Genomic DNA, 23,494 nt, shown 5'->3' with positions numbered 1-23,494 from the left:
ATATTTTTTAGTTTATTTAAATAGAAATGTTAATTTACTTTTTATATGGAAGCAAAATATTTATTGACTCTGAATACAACTTCACAAATTCGGCAAGATGCGATGGAGAAAACATATGAGCTTGTGATAGAGAAACACACGAAACGCTTCCTCAATTAACCAAAGCCAAACCCGGAATGCAATACATCATTGTGCTTCGAAGAAACTGATTTCATGATCTATGTAGAAATGTGAAATGAAATAAGTCTGAGATTCTAATAATGTGATTACAATTATGTGTGTTTATATGTGTGAATGTGTTGTGTTCGTATCATTTGAACAATCCCTTTCATTTGTGTGTATCATATGCTACACATATTACTTTGAAATATCAGTCACTATTGTTTTCCCAAAATATATTTCCATTAGATAAATACAACTAATGGACTACTATGTCTCTTTATACTGTCAGTTATACACTTGCAAAGGCTGGCCCAAAGGAGGCTAATCCAAAGGGTCAAGTGATGAACTCAAAAAGTCATAGGAAGTTTGGTATGGTTGTTGAACCTCAACAACTATAATTTAAATGGTTCCTTCTTCCACAAGAAAAACAGATGAATATAATTAATTAGGAGCAAAATATGGAAAACATGATCAGAAAATATATATTTATATATTGTATACAAATATGCAACATGTTACATCAGTATTAGACATGCATGTGCATACATAACAAATAAAACAAACACCACTTAAGGTAAAACAGTAAATGCTACAACACTGCTAATAGCCGCTGCAATTGCTCCGACCACAAATCCTGGTAAGTTTCCACCTCCAAATAATGCATCAACAGGACCAGCTCCAAACGATACAATCATTTGTGGTATCACGATTGCCATATTTAAAACTCCTAGTGAGAGTCCTGTAGAAATGACATTAAATAAATAAAAAATCCTTATTAACTTTATTAAATGCTTTATTTTATTTTGAATGGTATATTTTCTTGAAAAAAAAAATAAGACAAAAAGATTTTAAATACCTTGGCCGGCCCCGGTGCTGCTTAAGATTATGGAAGCTAGGGCGAATGGAATACTGAAAGTAATCTACAAAAAAAAAAAAAAGATTAATAATGTTAAAAAATAATAATAAAGAATGGATACTAATTATAGTAACAAAATTTGGATTAAAAAAAATAAAAACACAAGTTGTGGACTTACAGCAAGAGGAATTCCAAGAATAGCAAAGAGAGCCAATGCTCCACCTTTGATGCTATCGGTGGGAAGGGCCAAGGCACCGGCAGTTCTCCGGTGCTCCTCCGCCTTTTTAGAAACCAAAACCGTCATTGCCAAACACACGGCGAGGATGATGTTCACAGCTCCCCAAAGCCTTTTGGCTCCAATTTTCCTACTAATACCTTCAATACCAAGCGAAAAGAATCCAAGAACAATTGAGTTAAGCATCAATCCCAACGCACCAACGGTGACTCCTCGGTTGTAAAGTCTCTTCATGTTGTCATCTCCCTCTGAGCTTCCACCGTATACTTCACGACCCATCCAGTCGGTATCGAATAAAAGGAAAGGGAACCACGCAATCCAGTTCAAGGATGTTGTGATCAACAACATCCACATTGGTTTTTTCATCACCTTGAAGGCTCCAAATAGCTCACCGAAGAAGGGAGTTTTCTTCTCTTCGTTGGAGTCTGCCTTTGGTGACCATGGTTTGTCTTCGACGTACAAAAGAAATATGATGGTGACGATGAGGAGGAGAGTGATAGAGAGGAAGAAACAACTCTTTAGATTTGCGCAATAGATGTCACATGATTAAAAATTAAAAAAAAAATAAAAAATAATAAAAAAAATAAAAAATGTCACATGATTTAGTCATTGTGAAAGGAAAGATCTTGTGGAGGTGACTGTATGAACCAGCCGCGTATCCCAAAACGTTTCCAACAGCCATAAAGAAAGAGAAAGCCGCGTTTGCGGTTCGCGTTTTCCTAGCGTCTCCAGCTGCTAAATCACCGAGGAAAGCACGGCAAGGTCCTTGGAGAGTGTTGTTAGCCACGTCCAGGATCCAGAACCCGAGTGCGAAGATAACGACGGCTTTTGACTTTACAGGCTCGTCGACTTTGTCTCCCAAGCTGTGGCCAAAATCAGCCGCGTAACCGACTAAGAAAACAGCAACGGCCACTAGAAAGGCGCCAGCGGCGATGAAAGGACGACGACGACCGAATCTTGACTGACATCGATCGCTGTAGTAACCGACGGTTGGCTGGACAAGAAGGCCGGAGATTGGGCCACATAGCTAGATGAGAGATGACCATTTGTGTGGAACCCCGAGAAGTTGCACGTACGGAGTTAGCAGAGACAACTGAAGAGCCCAACCAAACTGGATACCAGCAGCTATAGAAGATAAGTGGTGATGGGCCATCAACAACTGCCGTCGACGATGAAGAAGACGACTTATCCACAGCATTTTGTTTTTCTTGGAGGTCACTCATCTTCACCTTATCTTTTGAGGGAATTGTGTTGGTGATGGTATTAAAAGACAAGGTGAAGAAGAGGACCGTGATGTTTGTTCTATAAAATGTTATTAATTATTCCGTGTTTCAAATAGTTTAGGAAAGCAAAGCTTTTATAGGTAGAACACACTACAAGAAAACATGGATTTACCGATTGCAAAAACAGTCATTATACAGTCGTTAACTACTTAGTCACGACTGATTGGCGAATGACATACGTAGTCGCTAAACAGTGCGTCGCTAAAAAAATCAGTCGCTAAAAAGTCGCTATGGAGCTACTAATTGGCGACTGATAATTGAGGTTGCTCTTCCCTCGCCAAACAGTCGCTAAAGTTGCGACTGAATTGCAACGCTTTAGCGACTGTTATGGTTACTCATTTGCGACTGTTTGGGTACTGTTTTGTTTACGTTTTGGTGACTGTTTTGCGACTGTTTAATTATCATGTTTTTTAAAAAAATTCTGGTAAAAATGTATTATTTGATTTTGTAATACCAAAACTGATTAAGAAAACATGTACTAAAACATAACAAACATGAAATTAAACAAATACATAAGTACCATGTTTTTACAAAAGTTGCAAAAGTTCCAAAAAACATCCAAATATCCAAGAGTGTTGCAAATATTACATGAGGGAACCTAACTTTGAAAATCAGCAGGGTTTAGGTCATTGGTTTGAGACTCAAGGAAGGTGACATAGTTTGGGTTAGTCTTGAGGAAGCTCGCCAAGCGTGAGATCTCTTCTTGTTGCTCAGATGCAACCCGCAAAGCCTCAGCTGCAACCCGTGAAGCCTCTGCGTCACGCTCTGCTTGTAGAGCTGCTTGTTCCTCTATCTTGCGATTAGCGTCTTCAAGCTGTTGTTGTAGGGTTGTGAAAGTAGAAGAGCTTCCAGGGTACTTCCGCTTCCCGTTGATGTAACTTCCTAGGCTTCCAACTCCAAAGTATGTTCCTCTATCATTTATGTAAGTAGACTCCATACACAAAACAGAGAGAAAAAGTTATTATAATTACTTAACAATGAAAAACTTAATAGCTTATTAGAAAGAAGCAAATTACCTGAAGAAAGAGCTCATCATCCTCCTCATGAGATAGCTCTGATCGACGTGAAGTACCATCTGAAGACTCATCATTATCCTGAGCAGCCAACTTAGCTTCCCTTCTTTTCTTATATGCCTCATGAACTGCTTGCGCTTTCTTATCCACAAAAGTACCATCTTTTTTGGTATGAGTCCTGAGAAAAACTTCAGGAATAGTTGGCGGTCTTCCCAATTCTACTTCCTGGAATGTTAGACAATGAAAAGGTTAGGAACCATTTGATGTCAAGTAATTAAACAATGAAAAGGTTATGATGTAACTCACCATCTCTTGTTCGATTTGTAAGTAAGCCTTCGGCCCTGATACATGCTTGTGAGGGCCAAGACCATTACGGTCAGACATTCGAGCTGCTGAAGTGGTTGCACTCTTTGCCATGGCTTTTTATGTGTTCCAATAGTCACACATTTCTTTCCAAAGAGTTCTCTCAATCCACCTCGGTTTCACTTCCTCTCGCTTAGCTGTTGCCTTGGAAACCATGTATTTCATACGGTTTTGACAAATGCTATAGAACTTTGCTTGAACCACACCGGTTAGAGAGGGATCCCAAGTGTGTGTTTTCTACAAAAGAAGACTAGCGTTAGTGATAAAAAAAAACAAGAAAAAAAGCTATAAATACAGAAATCAAATTGAAAAGAGTAGAAGTTTACCGCGAATTCCAAGAAGTAACCTTCTCTTCTTGCATTTGGAACACAACCCCAACCTTGTTTGTCAACACTTTTGTAATCTTTCGGGTAAGTGATGACTTGTCTTTATCAAACCTTCAAACACAAACAAATCAGTAGTCAAATTCCAATCAAACACAAACAAATCGATCAATCCAAGTAAAATTCTAATCACAAACAAAAACAAACAATCCAAAATTCTAAAAATTCTAATCACAAACAAACACAATCAAGGACGCTTGGTTGGATCTTCGCCAGAAGGGGATGTTCCGGGAAAGCTCCTCGAGTGCTGGAACAGATTTGTCGGAGGGGGATAGTCTCAGTAAGAAGGTGTAGGTCTTGCTGGAGGCTGGAGGTTTGGGACAGGAGTTCTCTGAGAATCAGTCTTTGGAACTCGATGGTTCGCCGGCGTGAAGGTATACTGGGGAGAAAGATTGGCGGGTCTGCGATTCGCCGTTTGTGAGGTTCCAGAGGTTCGATTAGAGGGGTTTCTTCTTCCTCCGCCTCTTTTCTTTACTCCAGCCATCAACGGTTTACGGTTTCGTCGAGTGAGAGGAATTTAGATCTAGGGTTTTGAGGTTTCGCCGTTTCGTCTCGAAGAAGAAGAAGAAGAAGAAGAAGAAATGAGAAAAGAAATGTTAGATTAGGGTTTGTTCGGGGAAGAAAACGAAAATAATGGGTTTTCGTATTTTGTTACGGCCCAAATTTTGTTAAGGCCCAAATTTATTAAAGCAGTCGCTAAATAGTAGCTCTTTAGTCGCAATCGTTTAGCGACTGTCAAACTGGTCTCCAAATTAGTCGCAAATTGGCGACTACACTACGACAATATGCATCAGTCTCCAATTAGCGTCTACTAGGCAACTGATTTATTTTAATAGTCATTCAGTAGCTAAACAATCGCAATTCAGTCGCTAAATTTAGCGATTGTGTTTTTAGTCGCATATTAGTTTATTCTAACAAATTTTAATAATGAATTTTAGATATATATATATATATATATATATATATGTATACATAAATTAGTTTATTCACACAAAAAAATATAAATAATCTACTTACTAAATGAAAATATGGGATAAAGTTGATTAAAGGGGTGGGTTTGTACAATTTGCACCATTGAGAATGAAATGCCTAGTATTGTAGAGGCAGATGTGGTTGTTGCTTATCCCTGTGTTAGTAAGATTTTGCGTTCTATAACTTCAGTCAGTTACATAAATTAGTTGCTTATCCCTGTGTTAGTAAGATTATGCGTTCTATAATTTCAGTCAGTTACTATTTATGGTTACTAGATTCAAAGGTAAATTAATTTTCACTCTCTAACTTACAGATTTTTATTTCTCCAATCTTTGGGTCAAAATATTTAATATATTGCCACTAACATATCTCATGTACTTTTTATAAGACGTATACCCCCGTTGGTTGTTTCTTATAAGTCTTGTATATTTAGAAATATGCACGTGTGAACCAGAGTGGTTGAATACACTTTTGTGTATGCTCAGAGATCTCAAATTAGAACAGGTTGGTGCATGGATCTAAACTTGATTTTAATACATTTGGCTTTGGCAGTACATGTGTTGGTTGACTTGGTTCTAATCCACTCTGCTAATAATCAAGCAACATTTCCCTCCCGATAAACAGCGCCCTAACTGGATAACTGGATTGAGCCGTGTTTAGTTCCAAAATGTTTGTCATCAAGTCTTGAAACCTTAAAATGGTTACAATATGAAGGAGAAGAAGAGTAATCTTAAGAAACGGAAGCGGTTTAAAAAAGGTATCCATCTCCTCAAGATCGACTCATGACCTCGACAAGAAATTTGAGATGATCAAGGAGTTGGCATTTTTTGTCAAGGCGTTCACCTGCCTGTCATCTTATACTCGACTGACGTTGTGGTCGTCAATTCACATGTTGTTGGTTTGTTGGTTGGTGTTCGATCTGAATTTTCTTATGTTTTTGTCTCCTAAATTTAGCTTTGTCAGTTTGCTATGTTCTTTTGCTGTTGCATGATCACTCCGGTTCTAGAAAGTGTGTGTGTTTAAAACTTGGTCAGAAGTTTGGTGTTATAGATATTGGAGTATGTGTTGGACCTGCTGTTAATGGCAGAGTGCGTGAGCTGATAATCGAGATTGATGCTTCGATTACTGAAATATCAGTCACACTTCCAAGGAGTATGTGTACAGACCGTAGAATTAATGCTTGTGAATTTGGTGCTAAACAATGCTGGGAATCGTGGATTTTCGTAAAGAATAAAGATATAAGCAACCTATTATGATTGTAACAAACCTAGCATCATCACCTTAAGTATAACATCACAATATCAGTCTCATGCTCATGCATATCAATCATAAATGGGCTTCGTGTTCGGTTTTTTGATTTGGTTTTCGTTCGTTTTTTTTGTTTTATAAAAACTAAATCATTTAGAAACTGAACCTAATTTAGTGAAACGACCTGACCCGTTTTTTTTTCTTTTAAAATAATAAATAATAATAATATAATAATAATAATAAATAACTACAACTAGTGGTCCCATACCCACTAGCCACCTAATCACAATCACAAACAACAGCGGAATAACAAATACCAATATCAAATAATGCTCAATAATAGAATAACCAATATTCAAACATAACCATTCCAATGTCAAACAACAGGAAACAAGGAACCGGCAACCTAGCACGTTCTAAAGACCCAATCCTAGCAACCTAACAATGTCAGACAACAACCAATCGAGTCCCTAGAACATCCTCCTCTTCATTGCCTTGATTCCACGATCACACTTTGCCTTTACCTGCACCACAAACACAAATTGAGATGCATGAGTATTTGATAAACACTCAGTGATACAATCCTCTCATCTACTAGGCTATACACACAAGCAACATTGATTCCAATGTTCCAAACAAACAACAAACAAAACATACAAACCAGGAAAACAAACATCATCTCGCTAGAAGGGAGGTGTCGACCGACACCAGTCTAGTGTCGACCAACACTGGCATTGGTGTCGAACGACACTACCCCACAATATCGATCGATGCGGTTTTGTTGGTGTTGACCGACACCAAGTGGTGTCGATCGACACTCCACCTGCAACTACGATCCGCTGCGAAGTCGAGAGTCGAATCTCGCTCCCAAACTCCACCAACTCGTCCAATACTCAAAACCCAAGCCGGAAACATCCTTAGAAGCCTGTAGCAACCAATCCCCAGCAAGAAAACACAGAAAACAACAACAAACAAGCAAGAACAAGGAAATCAAAGGCTAAAAAAAGTGTTCTAAGCCACTATTTATTATTTTTCTATTTTTTTTAGGCTAAGAACACCCCTTATGTTCTTTTTATAAAGATGGCCTTAGCAAAAGCGATCTTAAAGGACTCTATGTTTGTACGCGACTACTCAGTTTAATTGAAATGAATTGCCTTTTGACAAAAAAAAAAACATTGATTTAGTGAAAACACTCTTGCTGGAGCAGACTTACACTCCAATCAATTTCATCAAAACACCAAAGCAGTTAACGATACTATTAACTAAGGAAGATTTAGAGTCGCAGAGCTTAATAAATAAACAAAATCTAAATTGAAGAGCGATTGAACCTGAAATAATGGTTTTAATCAAGTTTTGCTACGAAACTGTGTTATATATGTCAATATTATCTTTGATTGCTCTCAAAAACCTGGAAACACATGCAAAATTAAAAGATATACATATATCAGATAACTTATGTATGTGAATCGTAATTGCATTAGAAATTATGTGAAGACATCAAACACATACCTTGCTTTCTCTCCAGCAGAGAACTTAAGAGATCCAATAAATGGAAACAAATAGAGAACCGATGATAAGCCTGCATATATATAGCCTAGAGATTATGATTCTAACATAACCTCGAGATGCATATATCTAATTAACAATGGGTTGGAAAAGGGGGAGAAACTCAAAATCGGGATCGCTTACTTCTGTTCGGAATCTTAAAATTGAAGCATGAAAAAAATATCAGTTTGAAGTCAAGCAACCGAGACTTGCATGTCCTAGATTCTGTCCGGATTGATTACAACAAAATTTTCTATCGGATCTGAAAATTTGAGTGCGAAGATGAGAAACTATCGAATGGAGAAAAAAAAAAAAAGGAAAGAAATGGCTAACTAAATGAACTATAACACAATACATGGTCACACATACCAAATATACTATTTTATCCTTAATTACATGAAGTATATGTATTACATAGCCACATGCATGAACTATGTGACGTTATGTAGTCAACACTATAAACATACAATTCGGTACACTGGTCGACTGACTCCAGTGAAAACCGACGTTGACTCCGGCGAAGACCGACGTTGACTCCGGCGAAGACCGACGTTGACTCCGGCAAAGACCGGCGTTGATTCCAGCGTTGACTAAAAAAATTATATTCTAAGTTTTTTTTTTAAAATTATATTAAATCATTAATAGTTTTTCATGATTAAAAACATATTCAATTCAATATATTAATATTTTTATATATCTCTAATGTATTCATTCTTATAATTAGTTAATTTTTATTTTTAAAACATAAACTAATAGTTAAATAAAAATCATTGATCATGATTTTCAAGATGTAATATAAAGGTATTTGCAAAAATATTCTTATTTTATACCCTTTTGCAAACATACCCTCTATATTGTTTAGCTAAAATCAATTTTTTGTATGTTTATCTTTTATATATTAGAAGTAAATATTGTGAATTTATTTTGTTGTTGTATACATGTTATTAAGAGTATGCAAATTTTATAGTAAAAGTATCTAAAATTTTATACAACATTTACTATGCAAACTATAAAGTAAAGAGTCATATACTCAATCTTTTGCATATTATTTTTATAATGAAAGTAGTTGAATTTGATTTTATGATTTTGTAGTATTTAAATAATCTTATTATCAAAGATTTATATCTTGAAAATAATTATTAATGATTTATAATTTATCATTATTTTAGCTTTAAAAATAAAAATTAACTAATTATAAGAATGAATACATTAGAGATATATAAAAATATTAATTTATCGAATTGAATATGATTTTAATCATGAAAAACTATTAATGATTTAATATAATTTTTTTTTAAAACAAAATTAGAATACAATTTTTTTAGTCAACGTCCGTTTTTGCCGGAGTCAACGTCGGTCTTCGCCGGAATCAGTCGACCGATGTACCGGATTGTATGTTTATGGTGTTGACCACATAACGTCACATAGTTCAAGCATGTGACCATGTAATATATATACTTCGTGTAGTTGAGGATACAATAATATACTTGATATGTTTGACCATGTATTCTCCTATAGTTGGTGTAGTTAGCCATCTTTTTTCCAAAAAAAAACTTTCCCTTTCTCTCTCTTGGTTTTTTCACAATTAGTGATACAGAAGATTCATGGGAAATTGACAATTGGAATAAAGTGATATTTTTCCTTCTTTATAATTTAATCTTTGTTGCACAAAAAATAATAATACTATAATTGAACTTTTTAATAATAGGATACAAAACATATGTATCTAATTCAAAGACATTAGTGCCAAAATTACTACAATAATGTTGTTAAAAATAATTATAATAAACACTTATGTGTTATGTTTTTGCAATGTCTCTTACATGTTATAATACAATTAAATTTCTCAAAAAAAAATCTTACTATTTTTCAATTTAACTAGCATAAGTTCAAAATAAAAATTAAATACATAGTATGTTCTATAACAATAAAAATTTTTAAACTAGATGAATCATATATAAATTAATATGAAGAAAAAAATCAATTAAATTTTGTAATATTTATATTATAACATATGATATAGAAATATACTATATTTGTGTTTGTGTTTACTCCATAAGGGAGGTCGAAAATTTCTGTTTTTGCTTCATGTCGTTTCTAATCGTAAATAAAATGTGTCTCATATTCGGAATGTCTTATATTGGAAATGTATTTTCTTACGCAACATGAATTTAGGAAAGAGTGTATGACATAATTGGATGGGACATGACAAAAGGGAAAAAAAAATTACGTCTACCCCTAAATATTTGGATTTGTCTCAGACAGATTTTATCCTTGTTAACGATTTCACAAATTTAGTAGAAATCTAACTAATCATTTATCCGGTTCAGTTTGATCCCAGCCCACCGTTTTGTCCTTCCGAATTTTAAAATAATGGTAAAACTATTATTCTTTCACATTTGTATAATAACTCAGATTGAAACTAAACCAAAAATTAAACGAAAAACTCAATTTGTCCGAGTCTGATTATAAATATTATATCATATAAATTGGTTTCAAACATATTCGTGCACGTACGTATATTATACTCGATAAATATACAATATACAATATATTATATTGTGTTTGTCCGGAACAGGACTTGAGGAATTTTTGTTTTTGTTTTGTCCCATTTTTAAGGAATACAAATTGTTTCATATATCGGGAATATCTTATATTGGGAGCATTGTTTCATACGGCATGCATTTGAGAATGCCTAAAAGATAAAATGGGACATGATAAAAGGAAATATAAATTATTTCCACTTTTAAAATATTTGTGTTTGTCTTTAATGGGGTTTAAACGTTTTTAATGGTTTCTATCCATTATGATAGGACGGGACGGGTTTTTGTCCCGATTAAACTTACCACATTTCTATTACTATATTTTAGTGTAGTTATCTTTACTAAATTACAAAAACAAATACAATCATTTTTTCTAAATCAAACTAAAAGCAAATTAATATGATTCCTAAAAGAAAGTATGTTCACAAACTGATTATCAAACTTAGTTTTTGAAATTAACTCTGCATGTATGTGCGGGTCAATCCCTAGTATTCTAATAATATACAAATGTGATATTCTTAGAGAAGAAATACAAAGATTCACATTTCTTTATAACTTTTAAACTAATTAATTGTGGCTTTCTAGTTAAGTGAAAATATATAAAAGATTCACATGGTTCCAATTTTTTTTTAAACGCTTCCAAATCAAGAATCATAAAATATCTGAGCGCTTCCAAAATGCATTCAAATAATTTTTTTTCCTTTCGAAATCGCCTTTGTTTTGTGCTTCTTTACACTTCCAAAAATTCCCAAAAACCTTAGGACGAAGCTTCCGTATAAGGGATATCAAAGTAACCTAAAAATTCTCTAACTTCAAAGTTAAATTGAAACACAACTAAAAATCTTTTTTTTTTTTGGTAGAAATTAAAAATCATTTTTGTTGAAAGATACAAGAAGAATAGAAGCCTGTTTCATAAAAAAAAAAGAAAATTTAAAAGAGGATAAAATTCAGAATAAAGGATGCGAGACATGAAGAAAAGATATGCAGCTTTATCATATCTAAGTCTTGTTTGTTATCAATTTAATAAATGATTCTTCTGTCATAGGTTTTAAATTGAACCTTAAACATCTCTCTCTCTCTCTCTCTCTCTCTCTCTCTCTCTCTCTCTCACTCTCACTCATATGGGATTTCGATTTTGCAGGTTTTGCAAAGCAGGGTTGAAAAAGTGATATCACTGTGGTTGTTGCTGACCTGAAGTTCCGCCTTTCATAAGGTATATAGCATTTGATTATTCTTTGATGCTTTGCATTTTTCCTGAGTTTGGTATCTCCTCTGACGTCTTTGATAAGTATGTATTTGATCATTACACCATAGAATTTGTTGTGAATCTCTCTGAGAAGTAGCTTAAATGGTGGATTCAACTAGTTGTTCTTGCTATGGTGATATTAATAACATAAATGATAAATTTTCAACTTCATAAGGTGATTATCTGATGCTTTGTTTTGTTCATGGGTTGGTATTGCGATTATTCTCTTTGCTTAGTATGTGTTTAATGGTTGAGCCATAGAATTTTCGTAAACTACTAAGGAGAGTAAGTATATGCTCACAGGAACTAGTGGTGAATTTAGGTAGGTAGGCTTGACCTTTATAAACGATAAAAATATGTCTTGTTGGTGGTCTCTTTTGCCAATTAGTCTACTTGCTGACACTCAAGTAAAGTAGTGTTGTATGTATTAGATTTCTTATGGGTATGGAAGTACTGAATATATGTATGATGTCACTTACATGTTTAAGTATATATGTGTATTAGTAAATTCCGAGAGAGAGTTTTAGAAGAACTACTAATACCATTGATAGGGTTATGTTAGTGTATATTTGCATTTTTTGCTTGTGTTGGAAATGGGAGATGCTAGCATATGGATTATGAAGATTCGTAAAACACTAATAAAAAATTATTTTGAACAATTATACTTTCCTTAGAGCTACAAGATTCTGTTGTGACGCTCAAGTAAAGTTCACCTCAACACACTTAGTTTCCTTCCATACTATATGCCCTGCTTCCGAGTACTACCTCGAAATGACAATTGGATACGGTGAAGACAACCATGAACCATATATTTCCCAAGTCGAAACACCCCGAAAGCCCTTTCTCTCAGTAGCTTCTTATGTTGTGATGATCTATTGTGAACCCTCTGCACTTATATTTATTAGCTTCAAATTCTCCTAGTCCTTATATGAATTAGATTTGAAGTCTTTTCCACTCTGGGAATGTTGTTGCTTCTTTCAAAGGAAACACAAAACACACAAAATAGGTTTTGGGCTATTCTCTTTATATTTCCTGCGTCCCATCTTCTACCCCAGCTAGCCCTGTTCCCTGACCCGTGACAATAAGATCCACACAATCAAGTTGTACCAATATTTCTTCAGCATCAACGAAATAAAATCAAACATAGGATACACTGAAGTTATGCCAATGATAACTCTACCTAATATCAATTTAAAGGTTTATTATATATAACAGCAACACCGAAAGCAATATTGTAGATTTTTCTCTATCTATTATTTGAACTATATATCTTTCCATTTACACTTTATAATCTTTATAATTAATATAATCTAATTATATATATATATATATATAATTAAATCACTAAAGTTACCTAAATCAGAAGAAAATACAATTTCCCACATGGCAACTTTACACAAATTCTTACTAGTTATAGCCAATTAGATGATGAGTTAAGTGATAACTTATCCAATTACTGATAAGCTCCATTATCATCCACCTTATAAATATCCTAAAAACCAATCAAGACCACAGAAAAAAAAGAGACAAAAAAATCACAAAACTAAACCTTGAGAAAATGGGAAATTGAGAAGAAGTTGTTGTTCTTGTAAGTATCTCTTGAGTTCGTTTTCAATTTGATGAATTTATTTTCATGTCTCCTGGAGATAAAGCTTGAAATTTTAGGGTTTTGGTGTTTAAATTAAACCTAAAAGCTTTGGCTTAGTAGCTTTGTTTAATGAGTCTTAAAGTCTCTCTCTAATGTAATTTTTTTCAAAATGGAAACTGTATCTATTTGTCTGTGTGGGAACCATCTCCTTATCTTCTGTTTTGTGGTGTCAATTTTGAGTTTTGTCTAGGTTGTCGGAATGTTCCATTTTCTCTAAAGTGTGTTGTCCTTTACATACTTGTGGCATATTGGTGGTTGCTGGAATGTGTTAATTAGTGATAGACCTCAATTTTCATGTTTCAGGTACAACTAGGGATGAGTTCTGTCTCTATGACTTCATTGAATTGTCTTCCAGACGAACTTCTTGTCCAAATCTTGTCCTTCCTTCCAACCAAACGGGCCGCTTCAACTTCTGTTCTCGCCAAGAGGTGGAGGACTTTGTTTGTTATCCGGCAGAATCTCGACTTTGACGACTCCGACTTTTTGAACTGGGAAGATGTAGGTGAAGATGATATGGACGAAATCAGAGAGAGTTTCAAGGATTTTGTGGATAGAACATTGGATTTGCAAGGCCCTCAACCTATCAACAAGGTCTCACTTAAATGTGGAGAGGAACCTGGCGAGGATCATGTTGACGACTGGATAATAAATACCCTTGACCGAGGTGTCTCTGAGCTGCATCTATGCTTAACATTTCATAGGCGGACTCATTTTCCATCCAATTTATTCGTCAGCAAAACATTGGTGAAGCTAATATTAGGAAAAGAATTTAGCATCGACTGTGTTCCTTCTAATACGTTTCTTCCGGTACTTAAGATTCTCTTCCTTCGTTCTGTTTGGTTTATGGGAACAGAGTTGTCTGATGTGCTTCTTGCTGGTTGCCCTGCACTTGAGGACTTAACCATACACCACAAGTATTTTTTTGGAACACCAGAAATCATTTCCAGCAAAAGCCTTAAGAGACTTTCTATCATCTCTAAATGTGCTGAAGATGTTCATCTGTTCGAATTCATTTCTTTTGATGCACCAAATCTTGTTGACCTCTTCTATGCTGATTATGCCCGGCATAAGTATTGTCGTTGTAATTTGGATTCACTTGTCAAAGCTACACTGGATCTTCATTTCCTAGAACCTGAACATTGTGATGAGCCATTTGAACCGAATGTGACGGTTCTCATGAATGGGGTACGCAATGTCAAGATGCTTCAATTGACATTTTCTGCTACTGAGGTCAGTTGCATTGTGTGCATGGTCACATTATCATTTGGTTAGAACTTACAAAAAAAAATAACATAATGTGTGTGTGTGTGTTTTTAGGTGCTTTCGGAATGCTGCAAAGGTGGGCTACCTGTGTTCAAGAACCTCCTTGATTTGGTGTTTTACGGTTACAAAGAAAGAGTTTGGAAAGAGCTACTGCCCCTTATGCTAGAGAATTCTCCAAACCTAAAACGTTTGATGCTCTCGGTAAGAAGCAAAAAACTTACTTTATATATATGAGTATGGCATGAAACTAAATTAAATTGGTTTCTTATGGTAATACTTCAGGCATTGTACCCTTGCACGTATGAACATGAGTTTGATGGGATCCGCATTCCACAGACTAACAAAGTAAACTTCTTGGGTATCATGTATTATCAAGGAACTGAAAACGAGTTGAAGCATGTCAGCCACTTCCTACTTAAAATGGAGCAGCTTCAAGTGCTGAAAGTCCACTTCCCAAAGACACTGGTTGACTCCAAAAGGGTGCAACTCATAGAGGATTTGTTGAAGCTTCCGAGAGCCTCATCCACTCTCACGATGCAATTTGTTTGATCATCATCGTCGTCATCATCATCATCATCATCATCTTCATCATCATCATCAACAACATCATCATCATCCTCATCATCAGCATCATCATCCTTATCATCTATATATGTTGTTCTATATGTCTTATGTTTTAATAATTTATGTTGGTCCTTAAACTATGGCTTCTTGAACAATTATTGTCCCTTTTATAAGTATCTTTCTTTTAAAGAATATTATTCTTCATATATTTCTTGATTATTAATTCTATGGCTTTTTCTTACTCCTTTATGCCAAAGTCTAGGACCTTACAATCACTACAAGAAAATATGGAATTGCCGACCGCAAGTTGCGACTAAAAACACAGTCACTAAATTAAGCGACTGAATTACGATTGTTTTGCTACTGAATGGCTACTAAAATAAAACAGTCTCCTAGTAGACGCTAATTCGAGACTGATGCATAATGTCCTAGTGTAGTCGCCAATTTGCGACTAATTTGGAGACCAGTTTGACAGTCGCTAAAAATTGCGACTAAAAAGCTACTATTTAGCGACTGTTTTAATTAATTTGGGCCTTAACAAAATTTGGGCCGTAACAAAACACGAAAACCCATTTCTTATTTGTTAATAGGCGCACCATATAAAATGAAAAAACCCTAGTTCTAAGCTTTTCTAATCTCTTTTTTTTTCTCCTCCTTCTATGTTCCCTTTTCTCATTCTCCTATGTTCTTAGCTTCATCTTCCCCACCTTTTTTATGTATCTTCTTTTCCTCCGTCGATATATTATTTTTCCCTCGTCCTCAAGAGAGAATTGAAACGTTGTTGGCCTTGTCACCCTAATCCATAGTAAAAAAATCCATTCCCTTCGACTACGAATCTGTGGTTAAGATTCGAAGTTTCTTGATCATTTATCGCTGGATTCTCTGTTAGTAGTTTCCTCATCACCAAACTCACGGTTGGTAAGTCCTCAGATCTACTCGATTTTCATTTTTTGTTTGTTGTTGAATTCCTATTTTTCAGTTTTAGATGAAGGATTGCATGTTGTTTGTTTTGATAATTGTAGGTGATCTCGACATGGCATATTTCTTCACTGGGAGATCTTACTATCGGATGCCATCATCAATGCTAGCGTCGCTGATCCGGCGGCTTTGGAAGAGAGCAGCGGCGTGGAGTCCATGAACCCTAATTATTTATGGACTTGTTTTTTTTTGTTATCTAATTTGGGCTCGTGTATTGTATAGGGCCCATGATTTATTGGGTTGTAAATGTAATTTTCGAAGGTCCATTATCATAAATTGTTCTAATTCGGTTCGAATAAACCAAATTAGAAAAGAATTCGGTTTATTTCAGAATTGATTTTAAATCTGATAACCGACCCGAATAACCCGATTATCGAATAACCCGAACCAAATTTTTATTCGGTTCAATTCGGCAGAATTTATAGAAAACCGAAATTTTGAAAAACCGAATAACCTGAACCGAATAACCCGAAATAACCGAATGCCCAGATCTACAAAACATCAACCAAAACAGTCGCAAATGAGTAACCAGATCAGTCGCTAAAGCGTTGCAAATTCAGTAGCAACTTTAGCGACTGTTTGGCGAGGGAAGAATGACCACAATTATCAGTCGCCAATTAGTAGCTCCGTCTTGACTGTTTGGCGACTGATTATTTTAGCGATGCACTATTTAGCGACTACATATTTCAGTCACCAATCAGTCGTAACTAAGTAGTTTGCGACTGCTTAGTGACTGTTTTTGTAGTCGGCAAATCCATGTTTTCTTGTAGTGAATAACTGGTAATTTTTGCTCTTCGTTTGCCTGAATCTGTGTTTATGCATAAATTTTTGCTAACAGTTTGATGAGTGACTACGAATAGTGGTGGATTTGGGTAGCATAAATGTTCAGTATGATGATTTTAGGAACATAGATGATCTCAAGACACAATTGTGCAACGTATGCATAAGGAAAAAGCTTTGAAGACGTACCATAAAGTTAATAGGGTTTCAGCAAAGACCTTTGTGATTTTTTGGGATATGGATAAGTAAATAGCTACAGTTAGGATCTACAAATAGATATAGTTTGTCCTGGGCAATCGGATACCCAATCGGGTTTCGGTTCTACCCAATCGNCAAATGAGTAACCAGATCAGTCGCTAAAGCGTTGCAAATTCAGTAGCAACTTTAGCGACTGTTTGGCGAGGGAAGAATGACCACAATTATCAGTCGCCAATTAGTAGCTCCGTTTCGGGTAAATCGGTATAAGACCAATAGATCCCATTCGGTAATTTACAAAAAAATCGGTTCGGTACGGTTAGTAATTGGCCGGGTTCGGAGCGTTTTTCTACTTCAATACAAAATCCGAAATAACCCGAAATTTTTCCGGGTTATAATCGGTTCGGGTATTTTCAGTAACCAAAATACTCAAATAACCGACTAAAACGCGAGATATCCGATTAAAATTATAAATATCCATGTAAATAACCAAAATAACCGATTAAACCATAAATTTAAACCATAATATTAAGTTTCACCATAACACAACCAAATACCATAACATTAAGTTTCACCATAGCACACCCAAATACCATAACATTAAGTTCAATAAACTCACAACCAACATAAAACAAAAGATAGAACAAGTTCAAACTGCCGTCGAAGCCTTAGTGGGTCAAGGCTTTATTAGGCCTTTAGGTTAAACGGATCTAAAACGGTGGCCCAATATACTTAAGTTACAACCCGAACCCGGACCGAAGTCTATTTTACCAAGGGCTCTTAGCCCATTCGGTAATTTTGCTTAAACCGAACCCTACCCGATACCGCTTTTATCGGTTTGGTTCCGGTACGGTTCTTCGGTACCGGATATTATGCCCAGGACTAGATATAGTTGTGTTTGAACCTATAATTTGTATAACCATATCATGACTGCATTTTTAAAAATTAACTAGAAATATAATAAATGTATTAAATGAATATATAAAATTTTATTAAACAATTAAATTACTCATATTAATTTAAATAAAAAAATTGTAATATTTCTTCAATTTTAAAAATTATTATGAATTTCCTTTGTTATCAATTGAAAAAATACTAATTTAAAAAAATACCCTTCTATGGTATCCATTTTCAAAAATACCCCCTTTTAATAAATATAATGATTAATTCTAAACCTAAACCCCAAATACTAAACTCTACCTCCTAAAATTATATCCTAAATGTAAACTAGAGAACCCAAACCTAAAAAAACTTAATAATAATTTATTTAACATATTGTAATTGTGTAAAAAAAGCAAATATGAAAATGCTCATAAAAACGGTATTTTTGAAATTGTATCTCAAAAAGGGCATTTCTATCAAATTCTCAATTTATTTTGTTATGTTATAAGACATATATGTTATAAAATACTGAATTTTCCTATAATTAAAGAGAAATACCCTTAAATAGCATTTAAACAATTTTATGGACAATTAAAGCACACTCTAAGTCGGTTGAACCTTAGAATGGACTAAGCATCTCACCTTGTTTCTTGTGGGTTTTAGATGTCTTCAGGTGATTCAGGTTGCGGGGATGGTTCAGGAGATGAGGGGCCAAGACATGAGGGTTGTAATCATCACAATGGGTATTTGTCGACGGAGTCAGAGAGTAGTCATGAACCAATAAATCCACACACTTGGAGTGTGGATTGGCGATTGATCGGAGAAGGGGACAGTATGTCTATTGAGACCGATCCATCCGAGTGTCTAGATGAAACGGAGAAGGTGGAAGTGGATCAGGATGACCAGACAATCGTATTGGAGGTTGGTGAACCGAGTCGTATCCAAGTCAGGATGGACGCGCAAGGAAATTTTCAGACCAATCCAGTTGGAGATCATGGAGAGGCGGAGGTGGAGCTCACCGATAAGTTACAGAAGTTGCTGTTAGAACTTGTGGAGGATCATTATGAAGAGGTTAATCCAGAGGACTATATGAGAGAGTACCCGAAGGAAGTTGAGAAGATTATGAACTTCTTGACAGAGATGCATTCACCAGGAGAAGAACTTGCTGCTAATGGGAACAGAGTGACACCCGAGATCGGAGGTACCAGTACGGGACAACCAGTGGAGGAAAAAGCAGAGACGGTCGCAGAAATTCTTCGAAGGTTGAACGAGTTACACTCACCGGAGAGAGCGGATGGAGTTGAGGGTGACCCTATAGTACCGGAGGCCGAGAGACAAAGGAATCCAGGTGACGGAAACTCTAAGTCGGAGGAGCCGACGACGAGAAGGGAAGTATTTGTGGAGGTGATCGAAATTTTGTCAAGTGATTACGAGGGGATACCAACTTTGGTGGTGGAATCAAGAAGTGACCAAGACATAATGCCAAGAGACCAAGACCAAGAAGCTGTCGCGAGTGTGGATCCTAGAGAAGATGTGAGACCAAGGGCTAGTTCAAGCCGAGATGTGAGAAACCAAGGCGGACCAGATCAAGTAATGCCAGACCAAGTAGTACCGGACCAAATTGTGCCGAGACAAAACAGTCCTATTCGAGCCATACCGTTGCAGATGGTGTTAGCTGATCAAGAGGAAGAACCAAGAGACTTAGAATGGGAGAGGATGTCTGGGTTAAGAAGATTAAACCGAAGTCATGTAAGGTTTGAGGAAGGAGAAAGCAGTTCAAAATGGCCAAGGACGTCCTATAAGGAGATGCAACTGAGAGAGCAGCAGGAAGCGCAGTCTGTGACTTTTCAACCGAGAGGCTGACTGAGAATAAGAGCCACTGCTCGGAAGAGGGTGGTGTATCCGAACCAAGTCCACATGAGGAACCAGCCTTATTGCGATCTGTGTGAGGGAGTTGAACATTGGACCAGAAACTGTTGGAGGACAGCACTTCGACGTATGTTTTCCCCGGAGAATGTGGAATGTGATTCATGTGGAATGCGAGGGCAATTTACCTATCGCTGTCCGAATCCAGAATATATGAGGCATTGGAGGCCTTGTGATACTTGTGGGATGCCGGGACACTTGAACAATCATTGTTGGAGAGCGAGACCAGATCGTCCATTGTTTCCAGAACCTAGCCGTTGTACCGAGTGTGGGGGAAGTGGACATTTCCCTCCTAGCTGTCCATACCGAGTTGTGCGAGAAGGATTGAACCCATCAAACCGACTTGTGCATATGGGGGACAACCCGTTAGACCGAGCTATTCGAGATGAAGAAGACCCGATGAATCAAGCTGGAACCTAACTGTCTGTTGCCTCTACCTCAACCGAGTCTCCCGCTGAACCGTTACCTGAAGAACTGGCTAGGGCGTGCGTGTGCACTTGTGAAGAGTGTACTAGGCGCAGGAACCAGTAGATGGTTGGGAGTAAGGGAAGTGTTCCTTTTGAATTTGTGTGTAAGGGTTGGATAGTTTTTCCTTGTGTTGTAGGTTTCTAGACTTAACCTTTGTTGTGGTTTCTAGGATCCAAACCCTTGAAGTATCGGCTAAGTGTTGTAGAACCTCGTATCTTTTGTAAAGTACCTTGTGTTCTTTACCCGTGTTGTTGTGTTGTTAAAACTGCTTGCTAACCTTTGCTTGTTTAAAATGCTTGCTTTGATTGTTGCTTAAGTTTGATAGGTTGCGTAATTAATTGCATAATTAGCTTGCATTGCTTCAACGCGATTGATGAGGATTCACGTAAGTCACCACAAAGCGCGATCAGACAAAAAGAGAAGAAGTTCAAGAGAGTTCAACCAGGAAAGGGCAACCAATTCAGTTAAAAAGCAAAAAAGAAAGAGAAGAGAAAAATGATGGAGGAGGATGAGACAGATTCAAAGAAATCGAGAGAGCAAAAGAGCGGCGCAAATCGATCGAAATGGCAAAACAACTTGAGAAGGTCAATCCAAGTATAATTAAGGAAGTAATGTGTGATCCAAGAATTAAGTGCAAAAGAGGATGCAAGAAGATAACGCGGAGAAGACGAAAATTGTCTATGAATAAACAAAGAGAGTGCAAGAAAATAATGGAAGTCAACCAAGGAAGGTTAAAACATAGTTTATGTTTTGGGGCCAGTAAGGTTCTGCTAAACCAAGTGTAGCAAGGAATTGGTGGAAATATGGGAGTCGAAGAAGAAAAATTCGCTAATAGAGGCAGACATTGAAGATGGAGAAGTCAATATTTTCTACCAAGATCATTCGAGCAAGTTCAGAACTAAAGTCAGTCAAGGACAATGAAGATATAAGTCAAGGAAATGGAATTCAAACTAATTTGGGGGAGAATCTATATGAAGACGAAGGAATCAAAAGAAGTTAAAATCCCAAGGAGTGTGAAGCTAAAGGAATCGGAGAAATGAAAATGAGTGTAAGGTTAAAGGAACCGGAGGAGCTGGAGGAGCAAAAATTTTGTGACTAACAGAGGAGAGAATACGAAGTCGTAGGATGAGCATATCAAGATGGTGGAGTGAACCAAGTTATAATACGGAGGAAAGAGAAGAGTCAAGAAAAGCTGAAGAAAGAGAAGTAAAGAATATAAAGTAGTGGACAAGCCATGGTGCAATATAGCAAAAGCCTTAGTATTCGAAGAACTTGAAGAATATGAGGAGCCAAGTGGATGCTGGAGATGAAGAAACTTCTCCAAAAGTATTAGCCGATGGTGTAAGTGGAGCGAGTGTCGAATGGAGTAGACCATGTCACCAAAAAAGCCAAGGAGAAATGTAAGGAGTGTAACCATACAGAAGTATTTCGATAAAAGTGTCAATGTGATGGTAACCACAAGACGGGGACGTAGATGTCGTGAAGCATCGACATCACAAGAAGAGACGGAGAAGGCTTGAGAATTCGGGGACGAATTCTTATAAGGGAGGGAGAATGTAATGACTCTCACCAAGAGGTAAAATTCAAAATAAAAACCCCTGGCCAAAGGACTGGAAAGGACATAAAGGGAAGGCAAGTAAGGAAGGTAGAAGAATTACGGAAGGAATGTCTGAGAAATTCTGGACAGATCGAGAGATGACCGATGGTACCATGTACCATGTACCGTACCGGACGTACGTACACCGGACGTACCAGACGAACGCCGAAGGGAATTCGAGAAAATTCGAGCAGACCGAGAGATGGCCGTGTTGTCTGAGACGTACTGCCCAAGTTGACCAAGACGTACTAAGCGGATAGTACCCGAGGAGCCGAGAGAAATTGCCGAAAGGACCGATAGTACCCGAGGAGCCGAGAGAGCTGTCCGAGCGATGACCGAGAGGAGCGTCCGAGCGAGACCGAGAAATGACGAGAACTGTCGAGAACGTCGGACGAAGTGACTAGTTTTGCCGGAGAAAGCAAGAAATCGTGTGCCTTTGTAAAGCTGACCAATCAGATTACATGCACACAAGCAGAAAGAATTTTAAATGGAAGGTCGCGAGGGGATTGGGCGGTGTAATCCACGCGCCACATGCAAACAAAGAGAGCGCCACTTGTCAAAACACACTAAGGAATAAGAAGGAGAAGTCGAGCCTATAAATAGAGGGCTTGCGATTTCATTTGTGGTTTTTCTCTCATTTTCTCTCATTCCTCCCTAACACTAAAACACTAAATCTTTGTTCTCTCAAAGCCGAGTGAGAGAGAGAGAGAGAGAGAGAGAGAGAGAGAGAGAGAGAGAGAGAGAGAGAGAGATCATCGAGAGATATTGCTTGCGCCGAGAGAAAAACAAAGGAGAGATCATCGAGAAGGAGACGGTGTTGGTGTCAAAATCAAGTCGAGAAAGAGACAGTGTTTGTGTCGAGGACAAGCCGAGAAGAGACGGTGGTTGCGGACGAAAGCAGACAAAGAGCGGGAAGCCGTTTGACGCGAAGGAGAAGATTGTCTGATCCGCGTCAGTGAAGTCCATCCATCATCTGTTGCCCCCAAGGTGAGTTCTGTGGTTTTGTGTGTGGTGCTGCATGGATCTTTAGATCCTTGCGGTCACCATTTGCGTGTGGAATGTAGACTAGATTCATGTTAGAATCGGTTTAATTTGATGCATGCGAAATATGGTAGGATTCATGCTAGATTCATGTTTTAATGCACATAGAATTTGAGCTAGGAATCACCATGAGAAAATAAACTTGGGTGCATGTTAAGTAACTGGAGTACTTAAATTTTGGATAAAAAGGTTGCATGCATGGTTAAATTGTGAAGATTTTACTTGCAATATTTCTTGCATAAAATCTGTTGCATGCATGAAGTAAATTGGTAAAATTTACTTGCAATTTTTATTGCGTAAAAT

General features: G+C 36.8%; 2 protein-coding genes, 1 long non-coding RNA gene and 1 pseudogene across 5 annotated transcripts; 1 reads left to right on the top strand and 3 right to left on the bottom strand.

The window, feature by feature from the left end:
* Positions 703–2,489, bottom strand: LOC104790733 (annotated as a pseudogene).
* LOC104790732 lies at positions 3,059–3,881 on the bottom strand. The gene is made up of 3 exons (XM_010516506.2): positions 3,856–3,881; positions 3,553–3,774; positions 3,059–3,467 (listed from the first exon to the last, which is right to left on the bottom strand). The coding sequence occupies exons 1-3, from the start codon at positions 3,856–3,858 to the stop codon at positions 3,135–3,137; spliced, it is 558 nt and encodes a 185-aa protein (XP_010514808.1). The 5' UTR covers positions 3,859–3,881; the 3' UTR covers positions 3,059–3,134.
* On the bottom strand, positions 6,998–8,365 carry LOC104790731. 2 transcript variants are annotated; one of them, XR_768803.2, is made up of 4 exons: positions 8,205–8,365; positions 8,025–8,094; positions 7,844–7,923; positions 6,998–7,039 (listed from the first exon to the last, which is right to left on the bottom strand). It is a non-coding gene; the product is annotated as an uncharacterized LOC104790731 (long non-coding RNA). The 2 variants fall into 2 exon arrangements; XR_002038529.1 differs by lacking the exon at positions 6,998–7,039 and having other exon boundaries at positions 7,590–7,923.
* LOC104790728 (putative F-box/LRR-repeat protein At3g44810) lies at positions 13,358–15,525 on the top strand. Of its 2 annotated transcripts, XM_010516505.2 has the most exons (4): positions 13,358–13,437; positions 13,801–14,727; positions 14,815–14,961; positions 15,043–15,524. In XM_010516505.2, the coding sequence occupies exons 2-4, from the start codon at positions 13,813–13,815 to the stop codon at positions 15,307–15,309; spliced, it is 1,329 nt and encodes a 442-aa protein (XP_010514807.1). In that variant the 5' UTR covers positions 13,358–13,437; positions 13,801–13,812; the 3' UTR covers positions 15,310–15,524. The 2 variants fall into 2 exon arrangements, with proteins under 2 accessions (XP_010514807.1, XP_019102248.1); XM_019246703.1 differs by lacking the exon at positions 13,358–13,437 and having other exon boundaries at positions 13,480–14,727; positions 15,043–15,525.

Source organism: Camelina sativa, chromosome 6 (genome assembly GCF_000633955.1).
Source record: "Camelina sativa cultivar DH55 chromosome 6, Cs, whole genome shotgun sequence".
Classification (NCBI taxonomy): Eukaryota; Viridiplantae; Streptophyta; class Magnoliopsida; order Brassicales; family Brassicaceae; genus Camelina; species Camelina sativa.
The sequence above is the reverse complement of the archived record's forward strand: the minus strand, read 5'-3'. Positions and strand labels throughout refer to the sequence as shown.

Excerpts from the sequence above, each read along its gene's own strand:
- LOC104790732 (XM_010516506.2), bottom strand. Across the intron at positions 3,468-3,552 it reads ATGATGAGCTCTTTCTTCAG|TCTACTTACATAAATGATAG; the intron begins GTAATTTGCTTC and ends TTGTGTATGGAG.
- LOC104790728 (XM_019246703.1), top strand. The coding sequence starts at position 13,792 with ATGTTTCAGGTACAACTAGGGATGAGTTCTGTCTCTATGACTTCATTG. Across the intron at positions 14,728-14,814 it reads TGACATTTTCTGCTACTGAG|GTGCTTTCGGAATGCTGCAA; the intron begins GTCAGTTGCATT and ends GTGTGTTTTTAG. Across the intron at positions 14,962-15,042 it reads TAAAACGTTTGATGCTCTCG|GCATTGTACCCTTGCACGTA; the intron begins GTAAGAAGCAAA and ends GTAATACTTCAG.